The 22781-nt window shown below is 39.9% G+C and overlaps 1 protein-coding gene across 12 annotated transcripts in view; it reads right to left on the bottom strand.

The window, feature by feature from the left end:
* Positions 1 to 22781, bottom strand: part of RGS7 (regulator of G protein signaling 7) — a 176471-nt gene that overhangs the window by 16688 nt on the left and 137002 nt on the right. For 6 of the 12 annotated variants that reach the window (XM_044448460.1, XM_044448478.1, XM_044448496.1 and 3 more), the window contains 8 exons: positions 22025 to 22076; positions 15039 to 15103; positions 13164 to 13240; positions 12980 to 13061; positions 5927 to 6001; positions 3970 to 4068; positions 2407 to 2468; positions 143 to 253 (listed from right to left, as the gene is read on the bottom strand). In XM_044448460.1, coding sequence (XP_044304395.1) covers positions 143 to 253; positions 2407 to 2468; positions 3970 to 4068; positions 5927 to 6001; positions 12980 to 13061; positions 13164 to 13240; positions 15039 to 15103; positions 22025 to 22076 — 623 coding nt within the window. The remainder of the gene's footprint in view (positions 1 to 142; positions 254 to 2406; positions 2469 to 3969; positions 4069 to 5926; positions 6002 to 12979; positions 13062 to 13163; positions 13241 to 15038; positions 15104 to 22024; positions 22077 to 22781) is intronic. The other 6 variants (XM_044448549.1, XM_044448531.1, XM_044448539.1 and 3 more) reach the window with 3 other exon arrangements.

Raw genomic sequence — 22781 nt, 5'->3', positions numbered from 1 at the left:
GGGATCTGGAAGGTGATTAGATATGTGTTCAAGGTTTCCCCCCACCCCATTACTACCAGAATCCTGATTTTTCAGACTAAGACTTGTGATATAAGCGCCTTTTATGAAAATGAGACATAGATGGCAATCATGCACAGCGTACCTTGCTTCTGCTTCCCAGAAACTGGTATCATCAGACAACCAAGGATTAGATGGGTCAGGTGGCACCAGGAATGGGTCGTATTCTACATACTGCTCTGTATAAGCTAGTAGACTGGGGAAAAATCATTCATTCATTCATTTATAAAACTTGCATTCTGGTATTGGCCCAAAGGCCTTCTGAGTGGATTACAATGAGATAAAAACACACCACAACAATAAAAGTAATCAGTTGAAATGACAATAAACTAAAGGCTATAAAACAAAGCAGTGCACAGCAGGGGGATAATAATTTAAAACTGCATGGGTTAAAACAACAGTACCGCTAACATTATAAAAATAAAATCTATTATTAAAATGCCTAGCAAATAAAGTTGCTTTCTCCTGGTGCTGAAAAGACAGTAATGAGGGCATCAGGTGAACTGCTTTTGGGAGGCTGTTCCACAACTGGGACACAACTACTGAGAAGGTTCCTCTTTTGCTAGCATCCTCCTTACCTCCTTGGAGGATGACTCTTTCAGAAGGGCCTCCAAATTTGATCTTAGAGCCTGGGTAGGTGCATATGGGAGCAGGCGATCCTTCAGGTACCCTGGTCCCAAGCAAGGGGTTTTTACGTTAAAACAAGCACCTTAACTGGGCCCAGAGCTAAGCTAATAAACAATGTAGGTATAATACTGGAGTCACATGGGCACACAGTCTTGCTTGCACCAATGGTTGCACTGCCCTGCTCTGTACCAATTGAAGTTTCCAGAAAGACTTCCAGAAACATGCCCATGTACAGCATGTTTTAATAGTTCAGTCAAGAGGTAACCAGAGCATAGATGACTGTGCCTAGACTTTGCCTGTCCAGGTTGGGTCACAGTTGATAAATCAATCATAGCTGAAAGAAGGAATCCTGGCCACCAAGTCTACCTGAGGCTCAAATGATACTTTGGGGTCCAGGAGAATCCCCAAGCTACGGACCCTGCTCTTCAGGAGGAGTGCAACCACATCTAAGACAGGTTGAAGGCCCATCCTCTGAGCAGGTGGACCATCCAGCAACAGCACCTTATCTGGACTGAGCATCAAAATGAGATGTAAAGCTGGGTTTCATCATCACCTCCAAATGATCTCTCCCAGCAGTTTCATGTATATGTTAAACAGCATGGAGGACAGTACAGAACCCTGTGGAACTCGACAGCATAATCACTATGGGGAAGAGCAACTGTCCCACAGCATCACCATCTAGACACAGTTGGCCAGGTAGGAGAGGAACCACTGCAGTACAATACCCGCAACTGCTAACCCAGCCAGCCCGGCCAGAAAGACACCATGGTGGTGTCAAAAGCCACTGAAAGGTCCAGGAGAACCAATAGGGTCGCACTCCCCCTGTCTCTCTCCTAACAAAGGTCATCCCATAGGGTGACAAGGCAGTTTCTGTTCCAAATCCCAGCCTAAAATCCATTTGAAATGGATCTAGATAATCTGTTTCATCCAAGAGTGTTTGGAGGTGGTTGGCCATCAGCTGCCCAAGCACCTTGCCCCAAAATGAGATGTCTGCCAGCAGCCAATTATTGGCAACAGTCCCTGGGTCCAGTTTTGTCCTTTTAAGAAGTAGTCTTGTCACAGTCTCCTTCAAAGAGGTTGGAACCACCCCTCTCCCAGTAAGGTGTTGACAGCCTCCCAGACCCAGACATGAACCCCTTGACTAGATGTCTTCCTGAGCCAGGAAGGGCGAGGATCAAGTGAGCAAGTGGTGGCAAGAGCCAAGTCCTTGTTCACATCATCAGGCCACAATAATTGAAACTCATCCATCAAAGTTGGACAAGATGGTACTCCCGACACCTTTCCAAATGAGACTAAATCAACTGTAAAGTTGAAATCATGGCGTATCCCTAATCTGTCTCGAAAACTAAACAGCCTTGTTTAATATTACACATGTTTTCCCAACCTGAAGTGCACGGGGTTTTTGCCCTTTCCTCCTAGCCATATTCTCCCGCAAGCCCACCTGCACTGGTGCAAGGATGTGCTGGCATCAAAGGATTTCTACTATTGCATATTGCAGTGGTGGGGGCGGGGGGAGGAAGGGGATTGAATCAGAAAATGGTGGTTCAGCTAAACAAACCCTTTGTCCTGATCAGCAGTAGCACATTTATAGTTAGTCCTTCCTCTGCAACTGCTTGGGGAAGCTGGTAGCAAAGTCCAATATTCTTTTGTCAATACAATCTGGCAAGAATGGAGTATAATTAAAGCAAATAACTTTGGTTAAAGCCATATTAACATACATACCTTTCTGCAACTTTTGACATTTTTAATCGATGTCTATCTAGCTGTATTTGCCAATATTTAATCTAGAGAAAGGACAAATGGAGGATGAGATAAAAAGCTATTGTGGGACAACATATTTCAGACAGCCTAACTTTTGAATAAGTTTAATTTAATTTGATCTAAGAAAACTGAAAATCATATGCATGAACTATACATTAAGCATTGTGATCTTGCATGTAGGGATGGTTATAAATCAAACCAGCTATAGGCACAACTCAGTCCAAATTAAGCACTACTGAGAGTGCAATCCAGACACATTAAAATCAAAGTGGCTTTGACCTGAATCCAAAGGGATGTGGATTGAACCTTAACGGTCTGCTTAGCTTTTCCCTGAACTCAATGGGATGCAAATGCATTTGACTGGATAATTTCTGTCCTAAAAGTGAAAAGCCCAACACCTATCCATCACGTTGTATTAAAAAATGTAACAGCATGGTTCAAAGCAAGCTAAATATAGAACCTTAAAGATTAGCTATAAAGATTAGATCTCTCACATCAGTGGGATGTCAAACCACTTAACTTTGACTACGTCATTCCTAAAACACAGTCAACAATCCACATTACTTTGTAGTTCATGGAAAACCTCTATAAATATTAAGAGGCCTCATTAAGCATTTGAAGCATCTGTTTGTAATAACAATATTTTGCATTTCAAGTGCTCACAGCACTTAATCTGTGCTGCACTTGATCCTTACAACAGCCCTGTAGGCACAACAGGATTATCCTCTCCATTGTGAAGCTGGGAGAATATTACTTTGCCTGAGGTTGCACCTACTAATTTCATGGATGACATTAATAGTGTGACTTGATGAGAAATGTGTGTTTCCAGTGCCTTCAGTTTACCTTGTTTTTGCTTCCAGAGCTAATCCCATGTATTTCTGACACAATGGACAGCTGGACTGTCCTTTGGCTAGTTCATGTTACCTCTGACTCACTTTAGATTTGAGTATTGGAGGGGAAGTCATATACTATGCAGTTCAACATTTTAAAAAACATTTTGGAGATTTTGCTTAAAGTAAGACATGATTAGATGCACACAGGATTGTGAAAATCAGCAAAACTCAAAGTACTCCAAATTCCACCTGGAAGTTTGTTCCTATTTGAGTTTGTATCAAATTGTGAGCCCTTTTTTAATTTTGCATGAACATCCATGTATCGTCTCCCAGATGTATCCTTCATCTGCACACATCTTTGAAATGTATGCATTCTTTTCTTGCTAATTAAAGCATATGTGAGCATATTTTCAGAAGTACTCATTTTTGTGTGCATATGCTACTGTACATATGCTATCAAATTCATTGTTTTGATCTGCTAATCACACTGCAAATTCAGAAATGTACAAACTCTGATAGCAGATTGCATTTGAATCAGTGTTCAGTCTGAAAGGCGTGAACTGAGTATATCCTACTGAAAAACAAACTGAAATGAATTTTTCCTACCTTCCCCTTCTTCTACCTTCTTAGGATAGGGTTGATTCAAAGTTTAGCTTTGATAAACAACTAAAATAGATATTGCCTTACAAACCTCTTGATGCAATTCCTCTTCTGTGGGCGGCTTAGTTTCTGGCACTGGTGTGTGCGTAGGACTATGACTCCGAATGTCATTCTGTAATCCATAGACAGACTGTACATAAATATGGAAAGAGAAATCAATACATTGACCATGTTTTGTTATGAACAGGTACACTAACTGTGCATTTAACTCTGTAACTGCTTGGAGCATCATTGATGGAAAGGTAAGAGCCAACCAATTTTACACAATCTTTATTGTATAGGAATTTCTGAAGACCTGTTTCAATATTTTAAATGACCCTGTATGAATAAAAGCTTTTGTGCACTAATTTAACAATGATTTAAATTTAATAATTTAACTATCCTCTGGTAAGCTCTTTTGTGCCTGCACAGTGGAGCTACATGGGAGGATGGACATCAGTGAGCCCACTGGTCTACCCGACTAGTGATGTCTGAACTGGCCGAGAGCAGCCCCCTGAGTTTCAGACAGGTGTCCTTCACACCTCTACCTAGAACTGCCAGGTATTGAACCTGGGGCCTTTGGAGTGTCTGATAAAGAATGGTATGAAAAAACTTTAAATAAATACATAAATAAAAGATGGCTAGAGCCCCTGCCTCTAAAGAGGAAATCTAGAATATGTGGTAGACCATGCAGTCAACCTGCATTGTCTGTATTTTGTCTGTGCCAATGAAAGTGACCCTTAAAACATTGTGGTAATCACATATGATCATGTTAATATTTTAATCAAATATTGTGGTATAGCATATAAGTAGAGACGCTTCAGAAGCAGCTCTTGTGAACGGACAGAAAAGTAAATGATATGGTAGGAAGATAAGATTGTTAGTTTGGACATTTTCACGGAGTGTGCCATTTGTTTGATACATGATTAATTCTTGGCACAACTCATTAACATATACCTCATCCAAAATCTCATTACAATTTTGTTGTAACTAGGCTAACTGTTGGCTTGAATCCTAATATTTCAAGTTGATTTAACTGTGAGTTGGACTAGTATTCTTTCTTCCAGGGATGAATAGTGCTGTGGGTTCTTAATCCAGTGATAAAAGCATAATTTTAATGACTGCAAGTGGTATAGCTTTTAAATTCTCATTTTGGAGTCTTCTATTATACCCAAGATTGACAAAATCTATTGATACAAATTGTTAAAAAATGATCAAGCTGGGAAGTTGCTTTGGATTTTTCCATTTTTCTTCGAAATGCAAAATTCTTTTTCTGTACAAAACTTGTTCAAGGATGCATTCCTCTGCCATTTTTATTCATTACAGAACCTTATTCTTAGCAATCAGACACAGAAAATACATTCTGGACTTCTAATTTTTACCAGCTGAGTCCTAGGGAAGTCGCTTTCCATGCACAGCACAACTAGAAATTCATACATCATGACTGGGCAAGCATAACCCCGAATCCATTCATTTTAGAGATGCTAATGCCAGTGAAGTTCACCACTGGTAAATCACAGTTCCCTATTAATCATGGGCAGGACAAAGGTGAGCGTTGAGTCATGGGCAGAGGAACTACCAGCTCAAAGGACATCCTCTAAATCAGCCTTCTCCAACCTGGTGCACTCCAAAAGTTTTGGAACACAACTCACTCTCGCTCTTCCAGCCATTGACTATGCTAGGTGCAGCTGATAGGCGTTGAGGCCCAAAATATATGGAGGACAGCTGATCTAACCATGGATCAGTAGTAGGAAAGCACATGCTTAGCATTTTGAGCATCCAGTCTGTATGTCACTGCATCCCCAAAGTTAGAGGAATTCAGTGGTTAAACTCAGATTCACAAGAAAAGCCTCACTATTTAATATAGCTAAACCAAAGCTGATTGCAATTTTATAGAAAGGTTTGTTGGTACTATACATACCTGGAATTAATATAATGGGCTTCTTTACCATAAGGAAAGCAAAACTATGCAACATACATGCCAATGGAAATGGAAGCCTAGAACATACCTTTCTTGTTTTGTGGGGGTTTTTCATTCTAGAAGACTTTTTAATATCCACTTCAGTAGTATTTACACATCCAGGCTAAAAGATAGATAACAGACAGACAGATAGATGCACACACATGAGAACTACATATTCAGTGCATTCAGCCACTTTTGAAATAAGCAAGTTTGAATTCAGCCATCAGCCTTGTGCTCCCTTACCTTGCCTTGAGCAATCCTATACATGCTTGCATAGATGTGTCACAGAACACAGAGGATCTTATGTCAGAGTAAGTATCACCCGTTTCTCCATTACAGCAGAATGGAGCCAAGCTGCCTGTGGCAAAGGTCATTTTTGAAAGATGATCCTATTCCAAAATCCAGTGGAATTGCGAATGTCCCTCAGGCTCCCTCCATTCAAAACCTTAAGATTAGACTAGACAAGTGCGGGACATCTGTGGTGCTCCAGAGGTTGTTGGACTTCATGTCTGGTCAGCATAGGGATGATGGAACTGGTAGTCCAACAACATTTGGATGCTCCACCCCTAGGTAATGTCTGTGTGTATAGGCACATGTGCACATGCATAAATCCTAGACATGCAAAGAAAAATACTATCATTCATCAGCCCGGTCCAAATGAGATATTCCTGCAGCTTTCAGTGATTTTAAAGTCCAGAAAAATCCAGAAAAAGTGTTGCTGTACTAGTCAAATGCTATAACAAAACAGTGAATAGCTATATAGCCCTTGGCCCATCATTCTCAGCTCCTATCTAAGGTCATAATGCAGCTGTTTTTCACCAATAAATGATTCAATTAAGTCTTGTTGCAACTGCTGCTTTACAACCTGATGTTTCATGGGAAGATTTCTTAAGCTAATTTAGATACACTGTGGGAGAATGTCACACACTGGACATGTTCTGATTTTCATTTAGTACCTCATTTAGCATAATAATTAGCGTTAAGGTACAATTAACACCAGCTGTGCTTTCTTTTGTAATCTCTCTTTAAGTACACCATGCTACTTTTGTTAATCATGGGGCTTTCATATCCTGTCCTTCAACCCAACTTACTTTCAACTGGAAAGACCATGGCTGAACCTGGAATCTTTCCCATGTCAAGGATACGCTTTACCTGTAAGCTGCCAAGGTCCAGTTCATGCCCTGAGCAAAGCAGCAGTAACTCTGCACATGTGATGGGGAAGTGTCCACGCACGACCCTCATGCCTCTAAAGTGACATGCAGTGTAGCTTTGATCTGTAGATGATTCATGCACATTTCTCCCAAGGCAGAGGGAGGATCATGCAAATTATCCACTCTACTGGCTGTGTCTGCTGAGATGTGCCAGGAGAACATTAGCATTCATGCTTTTTCACCATCCTGGTAGAGCAACTGCATATCTAAATGATGAACCAGGCCAAAAAAGACTTTGGGCTTTCTGTATCTCCCAAGAATTTCATGAAGACATTCTGTGTGTGTGTGTGTGTGCGCGCGCGTGTGTGCGCGCGTGCATGTGTCTTTTAAGCTGCCTTCAAAGCATAGCTTTCCGTGAGCAGTCCAAGGGGGCATTCTTGATGAGGTCAGGAAACTGATGAGAAATTCAAGGCAAAGCATTTACTCTAAAAGCATCCTTTTCCCCCCAGAAGCTTTTGACACTCTTTACATGACACTATCCAGCAATTCTCCAGCAACAGAGAAAATGGTAGACAGATGGTTGGCCTATATTTGGTGTATGATTATGACAATCATCTCCTACCAGCCTCATTTCTTGGAAGATCTATTTTCCTGTAAAAAATATAATTCATGACCCACACACTCACTAATCTCTCTAGTCAACTGTGTTTATGAAATATCACAAAATGAAATATCTGATTTCTTTCTAAAGGCTGCTTGTCACTTACATTTCTGAAAATATAGTCAGAATGCTGTTAAGGTGATTCTGCACATTTTATTCTGAAGCCTTCATCACACCAGGAAATTCGTTATTTTTATGTCTTGACATTTATCTCCCATACGCAAAATGAAGACGCTTGACTATTCTATTTGCTATTCTGGAAGATAACCATATTAAAAGAGTAGAGGACTTGGGAAAGGTAATGCCTGGCACATTTTTAGCTATGCATGTAAGTGTGATTTATTGAGTAACCTTCACTGGGATTTGCACATTGCCCTGGATTGGTGCCATCTCAGCCATTCTAATACACTTGCCAGTATTGCAGACAACTTGCGGTGAACAGATACTGTGAATAAATTCTAAATCAAATTGATGTTTTATGATTGCTATTAGAGTTTTAAAAACCCTATTAAAACTGGAAAAATCATAAAATGTATTGAACAATACCTAAATTTGAACTGTCTTCTATTTAACGCTCAAGCAGTCACATTGCGTGTCTCTGGCAGAGACCTAGAAGGAGAACTATTTTTCCTGAGTACTCATTTTAATGCTTGTTATCAAATTCATCACTCCATTAAATAGCAGTCTGACTTAGAATAACCCTCCTGCTCAATTCTTACTAGATTCTCTTTAACACTCAATGTGCATACCTTATTCAGGTTAACGATACTATTTGTTGAGATTTGGATATACAGAGAAGTCTGTTCTGGATTATTATTATCTGGGCTCATGAAACCTAGTTGTCTAAACCAAAAATCTAGGACCAGATGCAAGAAGAGTCCTTCTGCAAGTGGCACCTTCCATAAGGAGAAGGCAATTCCAGTGTGAGGACACCTTGCAATCCAACAGTTGGACAAAATCCATGACATCTGAAATGTTATGTGACCAACTGGATTAAAGATATTGCAACTATCCTGTCAAACAAATTACTAGAAAACAGATTAAACAGACAGAGAAATAATGAACTGTGTGATTCCAGTTGTCATCATATCCATGCTGTAAGGAAGGATAGCAGAGTCAATTCCTACAGTCCATTTGCAGGTGTGCCCCAACTATCAGTCCACCCTAACTTGCAGGGTTGTTGTGGGAATAAACTGAGGATCATGTAGCCTTCCCTGGGCTCTTGAAGAATAGATGGGATATTTGTACAACTAACCATTTTATATGCACCTAAAAGGGTAATGCTTTTTGTAGATAGGAATATCATGCCAGTAGTTATAGGCAATTCTCCTCCCCTACACTGGCTAACAATGGTATCTTCTTAAATACCAATGATCGCCCTGTTATTTCTGAGCTCAATTATGAGCTGGCTCCAAACTTTGTCATAAGCCCAGGGATGTGAATGAGAACACAGGGTTTGAATCCCTCCTGCCAAGCTGCTAGCCCTCACGCGTCCTTCAAAACACACACACACACACCACCACCACCTGCATCTCTTTGGCTGCTGCTGCTGGTAGCTGCAGCATCAAGTATCTCTCATGCTTGATGTAACAACATGGGCTATGGTGGCAGTTCCAGAAGTAGTTTTTCCCCCTTCCCCTGGTTTGCAGGTTATTTTTCCAGCAGCAACTCAGGTTCCAGGGACCTTAAAAATATATGTTCTCAATGCACCTGAATGTCCTCTGAGATATGACGTTTCCCAGGAATACTGGAACCCAGGTCACAGTCACATAAGCGACCCATCTGTTCTCTCTCTCACCACTACCACAACCCATTAATGGGATGGGCCATGGAAAGGAAGTGTTAACTGGGAAGTGAGTGGTAAGAAGGAGAGAGGATTTCTCCATCACAGATGACCATGCAAACTGGAGAAGAATGCAAGGGATCAGAATTCATATCTTGGATCAGAGGCAAGAATTACAAGTTGCTCAAGTTTGTGTTCTCAACCAAAGAATTGTGGGTAGTATCTCCAAACAGCTACACTCATCACATTGCCTCAGTTAGCAGTAATTTCCTGTTCAGGTCACACTTGTTGGAAAAGCTCAGCTTGCCATTGTGTAATATATAAAAATGCCCAGATGTCTCTCCACATCCTTTTTCAGGCATTCAAAATTCCTAACTGAGGAGGGAAGATGGCAGTCCTTCCTCACCACCCCACCCTTTCTATTGGGGGAAGCAGTTGCCAGCTGCCCCTGAGCTTGGCCAAACGCAGTTGCAATACTTCATGTGACCAGGAAGCTGACACAACCTGATTTCCCCATGGGCAGAGCACTGTAACCACCTCCGGCCAAGTGCAGCAGCACTGCTGCAGACCAACAACTCTGGGAGGCCAGAAGTGGAGCACAACATCCCTCTATTCCTGCCTCATGACGTGCTTTGATGCCAGAAGATGGCTCTTATTTCCACCCTTCTGCAGAAATGCACCTGTGCTCTGGTATGCTTCAGTAGAAGAGCCATTCCATACAGGACCCATCTGTGTGTGGAAAACAGAAAGCAGATCCTGGATGGGATCCCATGATCTGTGGGCAATGAAGACATTTGGTAATGATGGGCAACACACACCTGCAGCCTTGCTTCTGCAGGCACACAGTGTGACACCTGCAGAACGGGACATGATACCAGGGCTGTTCTGCCATCCTTTCCAGACTATTTCACCCTTAAACAAAGAAGGGAATCTCCATGCCTAACTGTAGGGGCAAATTCTCACCAGGGAAAAAAGCAACTTTCAGTTTAATTTTCTCCCATGTTTAATGTTAAGATGTCAAGTTCTTTCTCTCCCTTGCATGTTCTATTTTGGGATGTTGATAAATTCTTATAAAAAAAACCCAACATGCGACTGAAACAAAATTCTTGCTTCTCTGCACTGGCCAAACTCAGTGGGTCCAGCCATCCTCCAAACACTGCAGGGGATGCAAGCCTTGTCTTATGTAAGGTGAGAGCAGAGCAGAGGTGAGCTACATCTACCTCGCTTCCACCCTGAGTCAGTGAGATGTCCAGTTTCAGCAATCCAGCTGTCGTGCTTTGGAGGGAAAGACAAGAAGAGGCTACCACTAGGTGCGTCTGGTGGACCCATTTTCTTCCTCTCCTGGCCACCCCAGGGATGCCCTCCTTACACCTTCACTGGGGTCACCCTTACAGCCATGGAGAGGCAGCCATTTTGGTTCTTTTCACACCAGATGTGAGTGGGGGAAGGTGATCCAAGCACAGATGGCCAGCTTAGAGGTCAAAGCTCTTTTCCAGCATCAGAGCTGGGAATATGAAGCACTTTGTGTCTCTGCAGATACTGTCCAGAGGGACATACGATTGTTCTGCCCCCTATCCTTTGAAATTCACACTTCCCTGAATTTTGCAATAGAATTTAGCAATCAAAATATGTAGAAAAATGTGTATATTAGAGGAAAGTGCACACAAAAGTGCTTTTTAGTGAAAATAATGTTCATAAAAACAAGGAAAATTGCTGACAAAATATGTACAAGGCAACATGATGTAAAATGCATTTTATAGAAAAATATCCATAGCAATCTGTATGGGAAGAGAAGGGGAATCTAATCTGAGAATGGGAAAATGAGAAACAGAAAAGCTGAAACTGAAAGACTTGACTATCCCTAGATTTTTGGTAAGTGGTTATTAAAAAATGAACCAGGCAAAATTTTCAGTAATCATAATCCTCACTAACCATCTGCAAGGCATTTTGAGGATAAATATTAAGCCCAGTGCCCTGACTTGTGTACCCCATACAGCTCAAGCCATTCTGCCTTCCTGCATGTATCAAAGTATGACTGTATTTTCCAGTGTGCCAAGCACATCCCAGTAGTTTCACCATTTATTCTCAGAAAAAAGCCTGTGAAGCAGGTTAGCAGCAGTAATTTTGCAGTATTGCCTAATAAAATGTATAATGAGCAATACTGAGCATGTTGAAAATTTAGAAATAAGGATAACCCAAACTAATATTTCCATTCATTTTAGATTCACCTAATTGTGGTATCACATTCACCTAACCAACTTGCTATTGTGTATGTTCCTGGATTATTTTGTATAATAACATAAGATGAGGCCAAGTGTCCATCTAGTCCAACATTCTGTTCCCACAGTGGCCAACCAGCAGCCTGGGAATCCCTCCAGCAAGGCATGAGTGCAATTGCACCAAGCTTATCATGTTCTTCAGTAATTGGTACACAGAACAAAAATGCTTTGGTTTCCAGAGGCAGCCTGAAAGCCATTGATAGCTTTCTCCTCTATGACTTAGCCTAATCCCCTTTTAAAGCCATCGAAATGGATGACCATCACTACATCTTGTGGAGTGAATGGACCTCTATGCAGCATGAAGAAGCATGCCCTCTTACCTGCGCAGAATCCCCCTACTCCTCGTTTCAGCAGGTGACTGTAATTCTAGCATTAGGGGAAGAGGAAGACGAAGTGTTTCCCTATACACTGTTTTCATGCCTGCATAATTCTGCATGCCTCAATCATATCTCCCTTAAATTGTCTTTTCCCCTAGGCTAATCAGTTCAACTGCTGCAATCTTCAATCAATTAGAATATCCTATCCCATTCTGTGCAACTGATTGCATAATATCACCATTCATGTGTGTATCTATGAATATTTTTGAATGCCTGACACTTATCTGAAATTATGTGATTTCCACCCTCACCCTCAACAGCAACATTACAGATATTTATTGTATTCCTAACAGAATATCTAGCAGTAATAAGTGCTAGATTGATGATACACTTCTTTTAATCTGGTTGAAAACTTTACAAATCCATTTTCCTGTCATTCCTTGAAAGTAAAACTGTGCCAAGTCAAGAGATATGAAAAGTGGTTAGGTAATCATATTGAAAATAGATTGTTCTTTAGCTAGTTTAGATCTTTAATATTTTACTGATAATAAAGGTAAAGAGCAAAAGTAAATGGAATGTGTACATTAGGACACCATCATTTTTGATGGAAAGAATAACCTGTGGACTTATTTTCCAGCCTCTAAGATCTCAGAGGGTCTTGCCAGGCGACAAGATCTTGTAGTGCACATATTACAAGGTCATGCATGCTCAAGAATTTGAGCTTGAGGTGCCAATTTAAATGCTTCATCTGAGCAAAAGCTTTCATGTCTGAAGGCAAAGCTCCCAAAAAAGAAAAGAACAAAGGTGAAGGAACTATCCCTCCAAATCCCAGGCAGACACTAATTCACTATCTTATAATACACAATTATTTTGAGTTTTAGGTGCATTAGTTCCATGAATGTACATACCACTGGCCGGTGTACATCCCAAAATGCTCTCTCCTGGCTATCAAGGATTTTTCTCTCTATTTTGTCTCTTTTCTTGTCCACTCTGTTGATGGTGAGGTAGATATGTAATATAAAGAACGTAAATTGAAATGCCGCTTCACATGACGAATAATAAATCCAGCAAGAAAATGTCAGTGGAACTCACTTTGCTTGTGCTTCTGCTTGCATAAAAATAAACTCCCATTTCCGTGCAAATGCTCGCTGTAACCTGGCCAAGCTCTCCTGAAAACATACCACATATTAGCAAATTTCTAGGGTAGCTTTTAAATTGTTCCATAGGATGGCTGTAGCTTGACACCCTCAGAGATTCACACCACAGGCTCCTACAAGGTTCTGTGGATCCTGCTGGCTCCTTTTGGGTGGGCTGATTCTTTTTTAGATGCTACTTTTGATGAGAACAAGGGTGAGTGCTTTGGATAGCTGAAATCTTCCTCAAATACAAATGAATTCTGAGTTCTTTTTTTTCTTATCCTATCCAATAATTCTGGTCATGGACACTCTCCTCGGATATGTTAGGTCTCCTTTTGATAGGCTTCTGGAGCTTGATGATGCTTTTATGCCACCCTAACAAAGCTCTCAGGCAAGGTCACACAATAGAGCATGCCAAAAAGAGCAACAATAAAATAATTCATTAAAGGTTGAAAAGACCTTCGGAGATTTAAATTACACATTACACATTCTGGAGATTTAAATCACACGTTACACATTCTACCCTAACCTGGAGACACGTACACAGGTAGAGCTGTCCCAGCCATCAGTAGAATGAGAAAGTGGATTGTGGATGGAAGAGCTCTCCTTGCATACTGGGGAAGCCATGTTGACAACGGACATCTGGGCGGGACACAGGTTTTTAGACCCACAGTGTCTTTTTCCCACAGGTCAGTCCTGCATCTAAAAATGCAGAATCTGCGCTGTATTCCCATACTGATTGACTTCCAAGAAAGCCTCAGCACTTCTGAGCTTCTCCAGCTTCACTGCATACCAATATTTTTTTCTCAGAAGAAAGTTATATATAAATAAGCATTACATTTTTAGATCCAGACAGTACTGATGGGAAAACTTGTAGAATTAAATGAGTAAGACAGAAGGCAAGTCTGAGATATTCACGATGGGCCGCAGTAGCTATAATGGGGTTCTTCCACATGTGGGTGGGTGAAACCAAAAGCAGAATTTGGTTTACTTACTTCCAGTTGAATCCTTCACAGACTTACTTGGGAGTTAGCACAACAGAAAATGATTGGACTTACTTCAGAGTAGGACCTGCATAGAATTGCATTGCCAGCTCTTTCTTGTTATTGCATTAGGGCAAACTAACTAATTCTGACTATGAAAAATGTGTTACAGTCTAGCCGCAAAGTGCTGTGAAATCAAAGAATCACAGGACATAGAATCATAGAAAATTCTTAAGGAAGATCAGCAATATAATTTCAAATATTAGTTTTCCATTTAAAAATATAATTTTGAGAAGCCAATGGCCAATCTTCATATGGAAAAGCACACATATACTATTGTTTAAAGTGAGGTGCATGTGTATTTTTCCCTGAACAAGTATCTAAGTTGGCATTAAACCAATTTGTGCATTGGCTTCACAATATACATATCGGCAAATTAAAAAATCATCCACACTGTATTTTAAACAATATGGTACTAGCACTTGAAGTGACCTTGATTTTGTCTTATCGTGCAGCTTTTTGATTATCTGCCAAGTGCAAATCGGAGTCTTGGTTACTGCTGAATTTGCAAAGATTCTGAGGGACCTACACACTAACTCTGGAAAGTTTGAATTAAATTATCTGCAATTTGCCACTGTTCCCTTCTCTGCTCTTAAGAGTTCATCATAGTAAGTCAATTCAAATACCAAACTCAAGTACCAGTTTCATTATACTTGCATGTACATTACTTTCCTGAACTTCTAGTTTATCAGGAACATTTTAAAATGTATCTTGTTCCTTTCACACTGCTAAGTTTCAAAGTCTAATTTATTTGACATCTCATTCTAGGAAAGGCCCCAGGTACTTACTGCTTCATAGTCTGCTAGCTCAAGCCGTGCTTTGTTTTGCATTGTTCGCTTGCAGAGGTAAACCGCTGGAACACAAAAAATAATCAATCATTTCTTGCTGTCTCCAACTATCTTAACCCCCAGTAATCAAGATCTAAAAGCTTAATATGACTTCCATTCAACCAGAGGTTCCTGATCACTGTCTCTCCACCCTAAATTTCAATTTCAAAGACTAGGGTTTATTCAAACAGGCTACCTTTTTTCACTAAGATGTAGTGTGTGTTCAAAGTGATAATTTGGTAATTCTATGGCTCTCCTTGTCTACCACTGGGAATTAATGCTTGAGTAGCTCTGAAATCTTAAATTGTTTTATTCACCTTACTGCCACTTAATCATGATAAAATGCACTGCTTCTAAACACAGAGGGTTATGACTTGCAGCCTGGGTAGAAACTTGAGGTTATTGGTGGCTTTGGAACTCCACATTTTGCTTTGTTTTGTTTCTTCTCCTTTTTGAAAAATGGTTTTATTCTTCTCTAAATAAAATGATGGTGTAGAAATTAAGGAAGCTGATGTGAGACAAATTGTAAAAATTAATCGCAAAAGATTTTAAAGAATTTTGATTTGCTGTGAAGAACTTGACATTATTCTATTTTATTCCTTGTACCAAAACCATAATACAATCCAACTGCTGGACGTTTCAACTGGTCTTTAAAGGTAACTTCATATATCACTGCACTTGTCTAAAGATAACTAGAAGCAGACACAGATGACAAACTAACCAAACCTGTTGCAATGTACTTTGGGGAACCATTAGTACCTGAGCATCTGGGGCTTTGTTTTTATGGGGGAGGACCTTTGCAACATTCTAGGGAAGAGCAAGTTCATCAAAGTTTACTTTGTCCAGAAATTTGAGTATTTTTCAAATCTTAAGTTTGGTTCATTGTGAGATTTTAAAAAAGAAAGAAGCTTGTATAAAAAAATTATATATGCTTTTGTGCATTTCTACTGACACATTTGGTATGAGATTTTGCTCAATGCACACATTTTTCAAGCAATTTTCTTAATTATTTTATTTTATTTTTGCTATGCTTGTTGCATATGCATTTTGGGGCAAAAAATTTCTGCTCCATTCCTATTTGGAACTGTGCTATCTTAGATAGCACTTGTTATCTTAGAGAAGTATCCAATGGGAATTATGGACAAAAGGTCCCTCCTGCCAATTCCACTGCACAAATGGGACCCAATGATTAAAGAAAACTCATGTAGTGAAGAATAAGAGGACACTGCATAGTTCTATCTTCACTTAGAGTTAGGTATGCATCAGGCTAGTAAAATCTCTATCAGCCTTAATTCTTTGAAGTCAATGGGAAATTGAAATAATTGAAATCAGCTTTGACTAAATTAAGTTTCACTAGCTTGAAATCCAACATAGGAATGACTAACTTTAAATGGATTGGTGGCAAAGAGACTCACATGTATCTTTACAGGACTTTAGCTATTTAGCCAAGGCAATAAGTATGACCTTCATGCCAAAGCATAATGCTCCAAGGCTTCATTGGATGGACACCTTTTTTGATTCAACATGGGATGCACATACTAATCCGGTACTATTCATTGTCGCATAGAATTAGTTGCCCATGCTTAGAATGGAGTAAGAGCCAACTCGTGTTTATGTTCTAAAGAGTACATAACCTTTTCTGCTTGGGTGTATGTATATTCTTATTCTTTGGGCTGCATTCTTTAGCATGATTTTTTTTTTCTGTAATCAGTGTGATTGCTTCTACTGAAACAGAGGTTGTTACTATATATGTTATATAAATGATTACAGTTGATTAGAATACTACTGGATGATAGGCACAACTTAGGAAGAGCATGATCTAATCTGAAAAGTTACTGTATATAATTTTATACTATACATTGCATTAATGAAAATGAAAATGAAAGCTAGAATAAATAATATCACAACCAGGGTGATAGCATTTGCATCTGCCTTCCTTTTTCTTCTTGGCACTTACAGACACTTTGGCACATCCCCTCTTTCATGCAGTCCCTCTGCCTGGACTGGTTTTCAAATACTATCTGAAGTTCAAGCAGATTCAATCTCCTCTTGCCTTCCGCCTCCCTTCCCCTCACCATCTAATTCAGAAAGTGCAAGTGGGTTCCATCTCTACTGAAACCAAAAGAAAGAGGAGCTGCTACGTGCCGAATCATGTATTCATTCTGAAAGCCGCTTACGGATGATCTGTGGATTCACCCATCTTCCCCCATGCACAACAGACTGCTCTTACAGGAGCACATCCACAGGGCATTTATCCTGTGTGCTGAAGATGCCTAAAGCATGCCTAACACATGGCAAATTGGGACTACAAATTAATATGAAAGAATAAGATTATATTCTATAAAATTGCTCTGATACTGATAATTCCTGATTCGTACTCCTGATGCTGACAATATCAAGAAATGTACACAGGAGGCACTCTTGGCTTTTGCTTTCCTAGCAACAGTTTATAAATACACTGCAACAGAAGAGTCCGCTTTCAGGTTTTTCCTTGGAAATGCTTGGGGGTTTTTTCCCTACTGTCAGCAGCTTAATTGTACCTTCAAACTCATTGAAAGTCCATATGTTTGGTTTTAGCTTTTCTTTTTGGTCAGGAGGGACCAGATAATTATGAGATTCTAAATTTTGAATAAACAAGTGGACTAATTATACTTTATATACATTTACTTTGCAGGAAACCCACAGTTTTCTATATATAGAGTAGAAGATGATTCAGTTGTTGAAGTAAAACTAGACTATACTAGAACTAGACAACAGGAGCAAATGAAAAACTTTTATGTGTGTGTGACACAGGGAATTAACTGATGCTACACTACCACTAGCCTAAATGTTGTGCTAGTATGAGTGCCCCCCAGTGCCATGACAATGTTGTTTGTTGGTGGAATTGGTTTGGTTTGGTTTGGTTTGGTTTTGCGATAACCTGTCATACCAGTAAATCCTCTTGCCACTGTGCTAAAGATCACCTTTGCTAACACATGTTCAGTTAAGGTATGGTTTCTAAAATGTTTTTACTTTATTTAATATATTTAAATGCTTCTTTATTTTAAAAAAGTAGGAGCTTCAAATGCACACAGTAGAACACCTTTCCTTTTATGGGGAGATCTATTGCTGTAATTTATTATGAATTTGATCAGATCAAGATTATCTAGGCAGAACTGCCAAAGGCACAATACTTGATGATCATAAGCTCCCAAACTCAGAGAGTTACAAGTGTCCTGCGGAGGGTGGGAGGAACGGTGGAGGTGTTTTTTGCCCCCTATCCTCTTGCCCTGAACTTTTCACTAAATGGATTGTCTTGCCTATCTAGCTGGGGTGAAGGCGAGAGGGGGTTGGAGGTTGGAAAGGCCTCAGGATACCTCATATTTTGGCTTCTCCAGTCTCCATTCTTCCCTGGAGACATCCCCTTCTTCAAGGCGAAATTCTTGACTTTGTAGAGCAGCCAGTGTCTTTCTTTCCACACAGGCAGCATAGGGGAGGGATTGGTTCTCTGCTTCCTCATTCTAAAGTTGGAACACAGCCTAAAATGCCTACTGCCAATGGTACTATTCGGCAGCCTTAGACCGGGAACTATCCTGTGGGCTCACAGGTGCTGTCCAGTGGCCACAAAAATGTTCCTTCAGATTTCATACATGCATAGTTATCACTTCGCAATTACAACCTGAGGTGATAAAGTGAATATCGGAAATAGTCCTGATGGAACAAATAATATAAACAGAACATACATTATCACCTGATTTAATCTCATATACAACATATTTAGGTGCATATCATGTAAAAATCACCAAGGGATAAGATATCGAATCTTGCTTGAATCAATACTAAGGTGGCGTGAGAGAGAGAAAGAATTCCCAGGTCTCTGAATGAGGAAAAAAAGATAAATGCCTGGATTGTCCTTCCATTTCTTTTAGGGTGGTCTTTCCTGGGTCAACATTTCAGTAAAACAGATTGCTTCCAAAGCATACAATCCTATGCTCAGGATTCACTGTGCATCTCACTGTGAAATCTGAGTCCTTAAACAAACATGGACAGAGCACTGTTATTCAACACCTTGCATGCTGTCTCATCCTTTGAATACTCTGAAATGCTTACTGGCAATGACACTAATTCCCTGTAATTTTATTCCTTGTTATTCAGAAAATGCCACTAATGGATGCATTCTAGAAATTCAAGAGAAAACACTGTCCTTCTGTTATGAATCCCTGTCACCCTAATACTTAAATGGTCTGAGTAACCCAAACACACCACTTTCTAATATATTTGTCCCTAATAACAATATGCAACACATTAGCATGTGAAGCTTTTTCCTGATGTAGAAGCAAGTTAAGGGGAGAGAGTCACTTGTTTAATTTTTGCAAGGCAGGCTGCAGTCAAGAGCATAGGAAAGGAGCCTGTAAAAATGTGGGGCCCATTATGGCTGACTGGAACAAATATGGAAACAATGTCATCTGTACATCAGAAAAGCTAATTTTCTGCAATGAGCATGTGCTGTACACTGCAGAAAAACATGCAGGGGGATGTTTTGCAGACTCTCAGTTGGGTGCAATGTACTGTCTGCATTTGATGCCTGACCTACTATGTAACCTGGCTTCTGGTAAGGTGGTCCAGCACAAAAGTGACATTCCACCTTATCTTCAAGATATGATGAAAAGTAATTTGTAGAATCATGTCTTAATTCATTACTATTACAGGATATATGGTATTGATTACTGAAGTTCTTAGCCTTCTGCTTTGAGTGAGGGATAGCTAAACAGCATAAGCCTATGTATATTTACTCAGAAATAAGCCCCACTAAGTGCAAAGGTGCTTACTCCTCTGCAACTGTACAATGGACAAGCCACAGTTCCCTCACTATTCATCCAATCACTGTGTGTTGCTCCCCACCAATCCTTGATCGGATGGTGCTCCAAACTATCCGCTACATCTTGGCGCAGCACAAGCAAGCAATCTTCATCAGAGGTGGGCCACTTCAGAAGGTCTGGGGCGGGGCGGGGCAGGAGGGGGGGTCTCATACACAGAGATTGGTAGCAAGGAAAAAGCTGCATTTCCACTCTAAAACAAGATATGCAGAGACCACGTGAATTGCTTTGGTGCAAACCTGGGATCCCCATACACCTTTGCTTTTCTCACCACTGCCAAGAGCCAACTAAATTCAGTGGGAATTTAGCAGCAGCAGCAGCAGTGGATTTGGAATGGTGGGAGTTGTAAAAGGACTGAGTGGGGTTTGTGATCTGCAGGCCGTGAGTTCCCCACCCTTGGCCTACAAGGCCGACAGGCCAAACAGGATGATTCATTGTGGGAACAGACTAGCCAATTCTGTTCCCACAATTCTGTTCCCACAATGCAATTCTTTCTGCATTGTTTAGGAACTGAGATTGTTACCTGTAAGTCATTACCTATGTCTGAATAATCACTATAAATTAAACTATTCAAAACATCATAGTCCTCTAGATTTCTGGTGGCCATTTTAGTAGATTTTTTTTTACCTTGACTACTAGAGTGACACTAAATATTTTTGATGCTATGATTTGCTAAGTGTTGTGGTCATGTTGTATTCCCAAATTTTATTTGTGACTATTTTCCAAAATTCATTAAAACCGCACAATTCATCAGAGTTTGGGCACATGACTTTACATGATTTTCTAGTCTGGGCATGTTTTGTTCAGTGGAACAAGAGCCTAACACAGCCTGATCCATGATTTGTTTTCCTGTTCCAAGATCAAGACTTTCAGTATGTAAAGTTTTTCATATATATGGTGCGTGCGTGCGTGCGTGAGAGAGAGAGAGAATGCATCATCCTTCTGGATCAAGGTAAATGTTTTTCAGGTTAAAAAGCATGCCATCTACATTGGCTTCAGCCCCAGGACCTCTGATTTCCTGAGTGCTGGGCAATCATGAGATGGCCATAGAATTTGAGGACACTGAGTAATCTGAATAACAGTTAAATCTACTTAATACACTCTCAGGCTATACTTAAGCACAGATGTTCAATACACAAACAACATTTTGAATCCAAACATGAAAATGAAGTTCTGATGTCTTGCTCTCATCTACTTTTCAGATTCAGTCAATTATTATGCATAAGTTCCTTCAATTTTCACTATATTAAATATTATAAATTTTCACTATAACTGAACCTGAACATTATGCCTGAAGCAGTGATGAACAATGGCCACAATTAACACAATAAATGACAAGTCACAATACAGTAAAAGACATTTATATCATGGTGGGTTGTTGTTATTTGTATTACTGCCTAAATTTACATAAGTATATTCAGAATGTATGTGTTATTAAATAGGAGGATTCCTTTTGAAAGACACTGAGTGTGTTTCATATTTAACACTTAGCTTATTTAACCTTTATTAGATGGCATAAATTTCCATGCAGGAACCCATGTTTATGGCCAAAAGTGAAACAGAAACTTTCTGTCTTTGAGAAGAATTCTTTAAGAGGTCACCTAATGAATCCTTATTTTTATAAGCCTGTGTTTTAAATAAAGCTACACCAAAGTAACTATGAATGCCTAAGAAATGTTAGTAAGATGTTGGCATATGTAGCTACCATGTCTGATATGAATAGACTCAGCTCTATCCAACCTACTCTGAATCAGCTCTCAGGTTTGGCCATCCTTATACTAGTTGCTTCCTCTTGCATCAACCTAACGTGAATGACAGATGTGCTACCTGTGAATTATCTTATGACTCAGTACATTTACAGAGTGCTAGTCAAAAAGAATGCTATTTTTGTATTCCCAGTTCATGCGCAGATTTGACCTCTGCCTTAGTAAACTTTGTAAACCAAAGCCAATCTTGAGCTCAGCATCAGCAGTTCTTGCCCTGGGTTTGAAAAGTAAGGCCAAGAGCAACTTAGTGGAATGGATGGTTTAAATGGATTTTCATCCATACAACGCAAGACTCCGGACTGAAAAAGAAGAGATCCACACTGACCATAATCTGTGTTTTCCGGCTCCCAACAATTGGATGGCCAAAAATAGGGTGTCTGTAAACAAAACAAAGCAAAATGTGAAATAAGTGAGAATGGCAAAACCCAAACTTTGCATATACTCAGCTACTTTTTGAAATTACCTGTTCCGGCGAGGCACTATGACTATCAACTGAACCAATGTCAATGTCATACAGCCCTGCCCCCCAGACAAAAATGGATTTGAATAACTTTAGTAGTTTGAGTTATTCATGTGTAGCAACACATAAGAACAGACATAAGGCATAATATCAGATGCAAAGGAGATAGTCCGTACTTTTTCCCCAGGAACATTTTTCACTTTCCAGTATAAGAATTTTGCCTGCTTTCCTATATCCCTTTGCACTTGTGTATGCAAAAGTTTCTAGAAAGGGCATTTACAATGGCTAGCTAAAAAAAGGCTAGTTACTTAGTTGCAGATGTTAGACTGCAGCCTCGTACCACAGCCCACCCCTGCTTTGGCCTAGTCAGAGATTGCCTGTCCGTGCTACTTCCATAAATTCAATTTATCTATATAGGGGTTGTTCACAGAATTAACAAAGGTTCCAAAGCAATCTGCACATCAAAATGGCTACAGTGATGATAATGACAGCAATGATTTACAGGCAAAGGAGCAACATTATTTATAATATAATACCTGAACACAACCCTGCAGGAAAAACAAAGCCTTTCTAGAGCAAAGAAGAAGGTGTGGGGGAAATTTTATTACAGGAATAATAGTAA

The sequence above is a fragment of the Varanus komodoensis genome, unplaced genomic scaffold (assembly GCF_004798865.1).
Source record: "Varanus komodoensis strain SLA01 unplaced genomic scaffold, ASM479886v1 scaffold1, whole genome shotgun sequence".
In the NCBI taxonomy this organism is placed as follows: domain Eukaryota; kingdom Metazoa; phylum Chordata; class Lepidosauria; order Squamata; family Varanidae; genus Varanus; species Varanus komodoensis.
The sequence above is the reverse complement of the archived record's forward strand: the minus strand, read 5'-3'. Positions and strand labels throughout refer to the sequence as shown.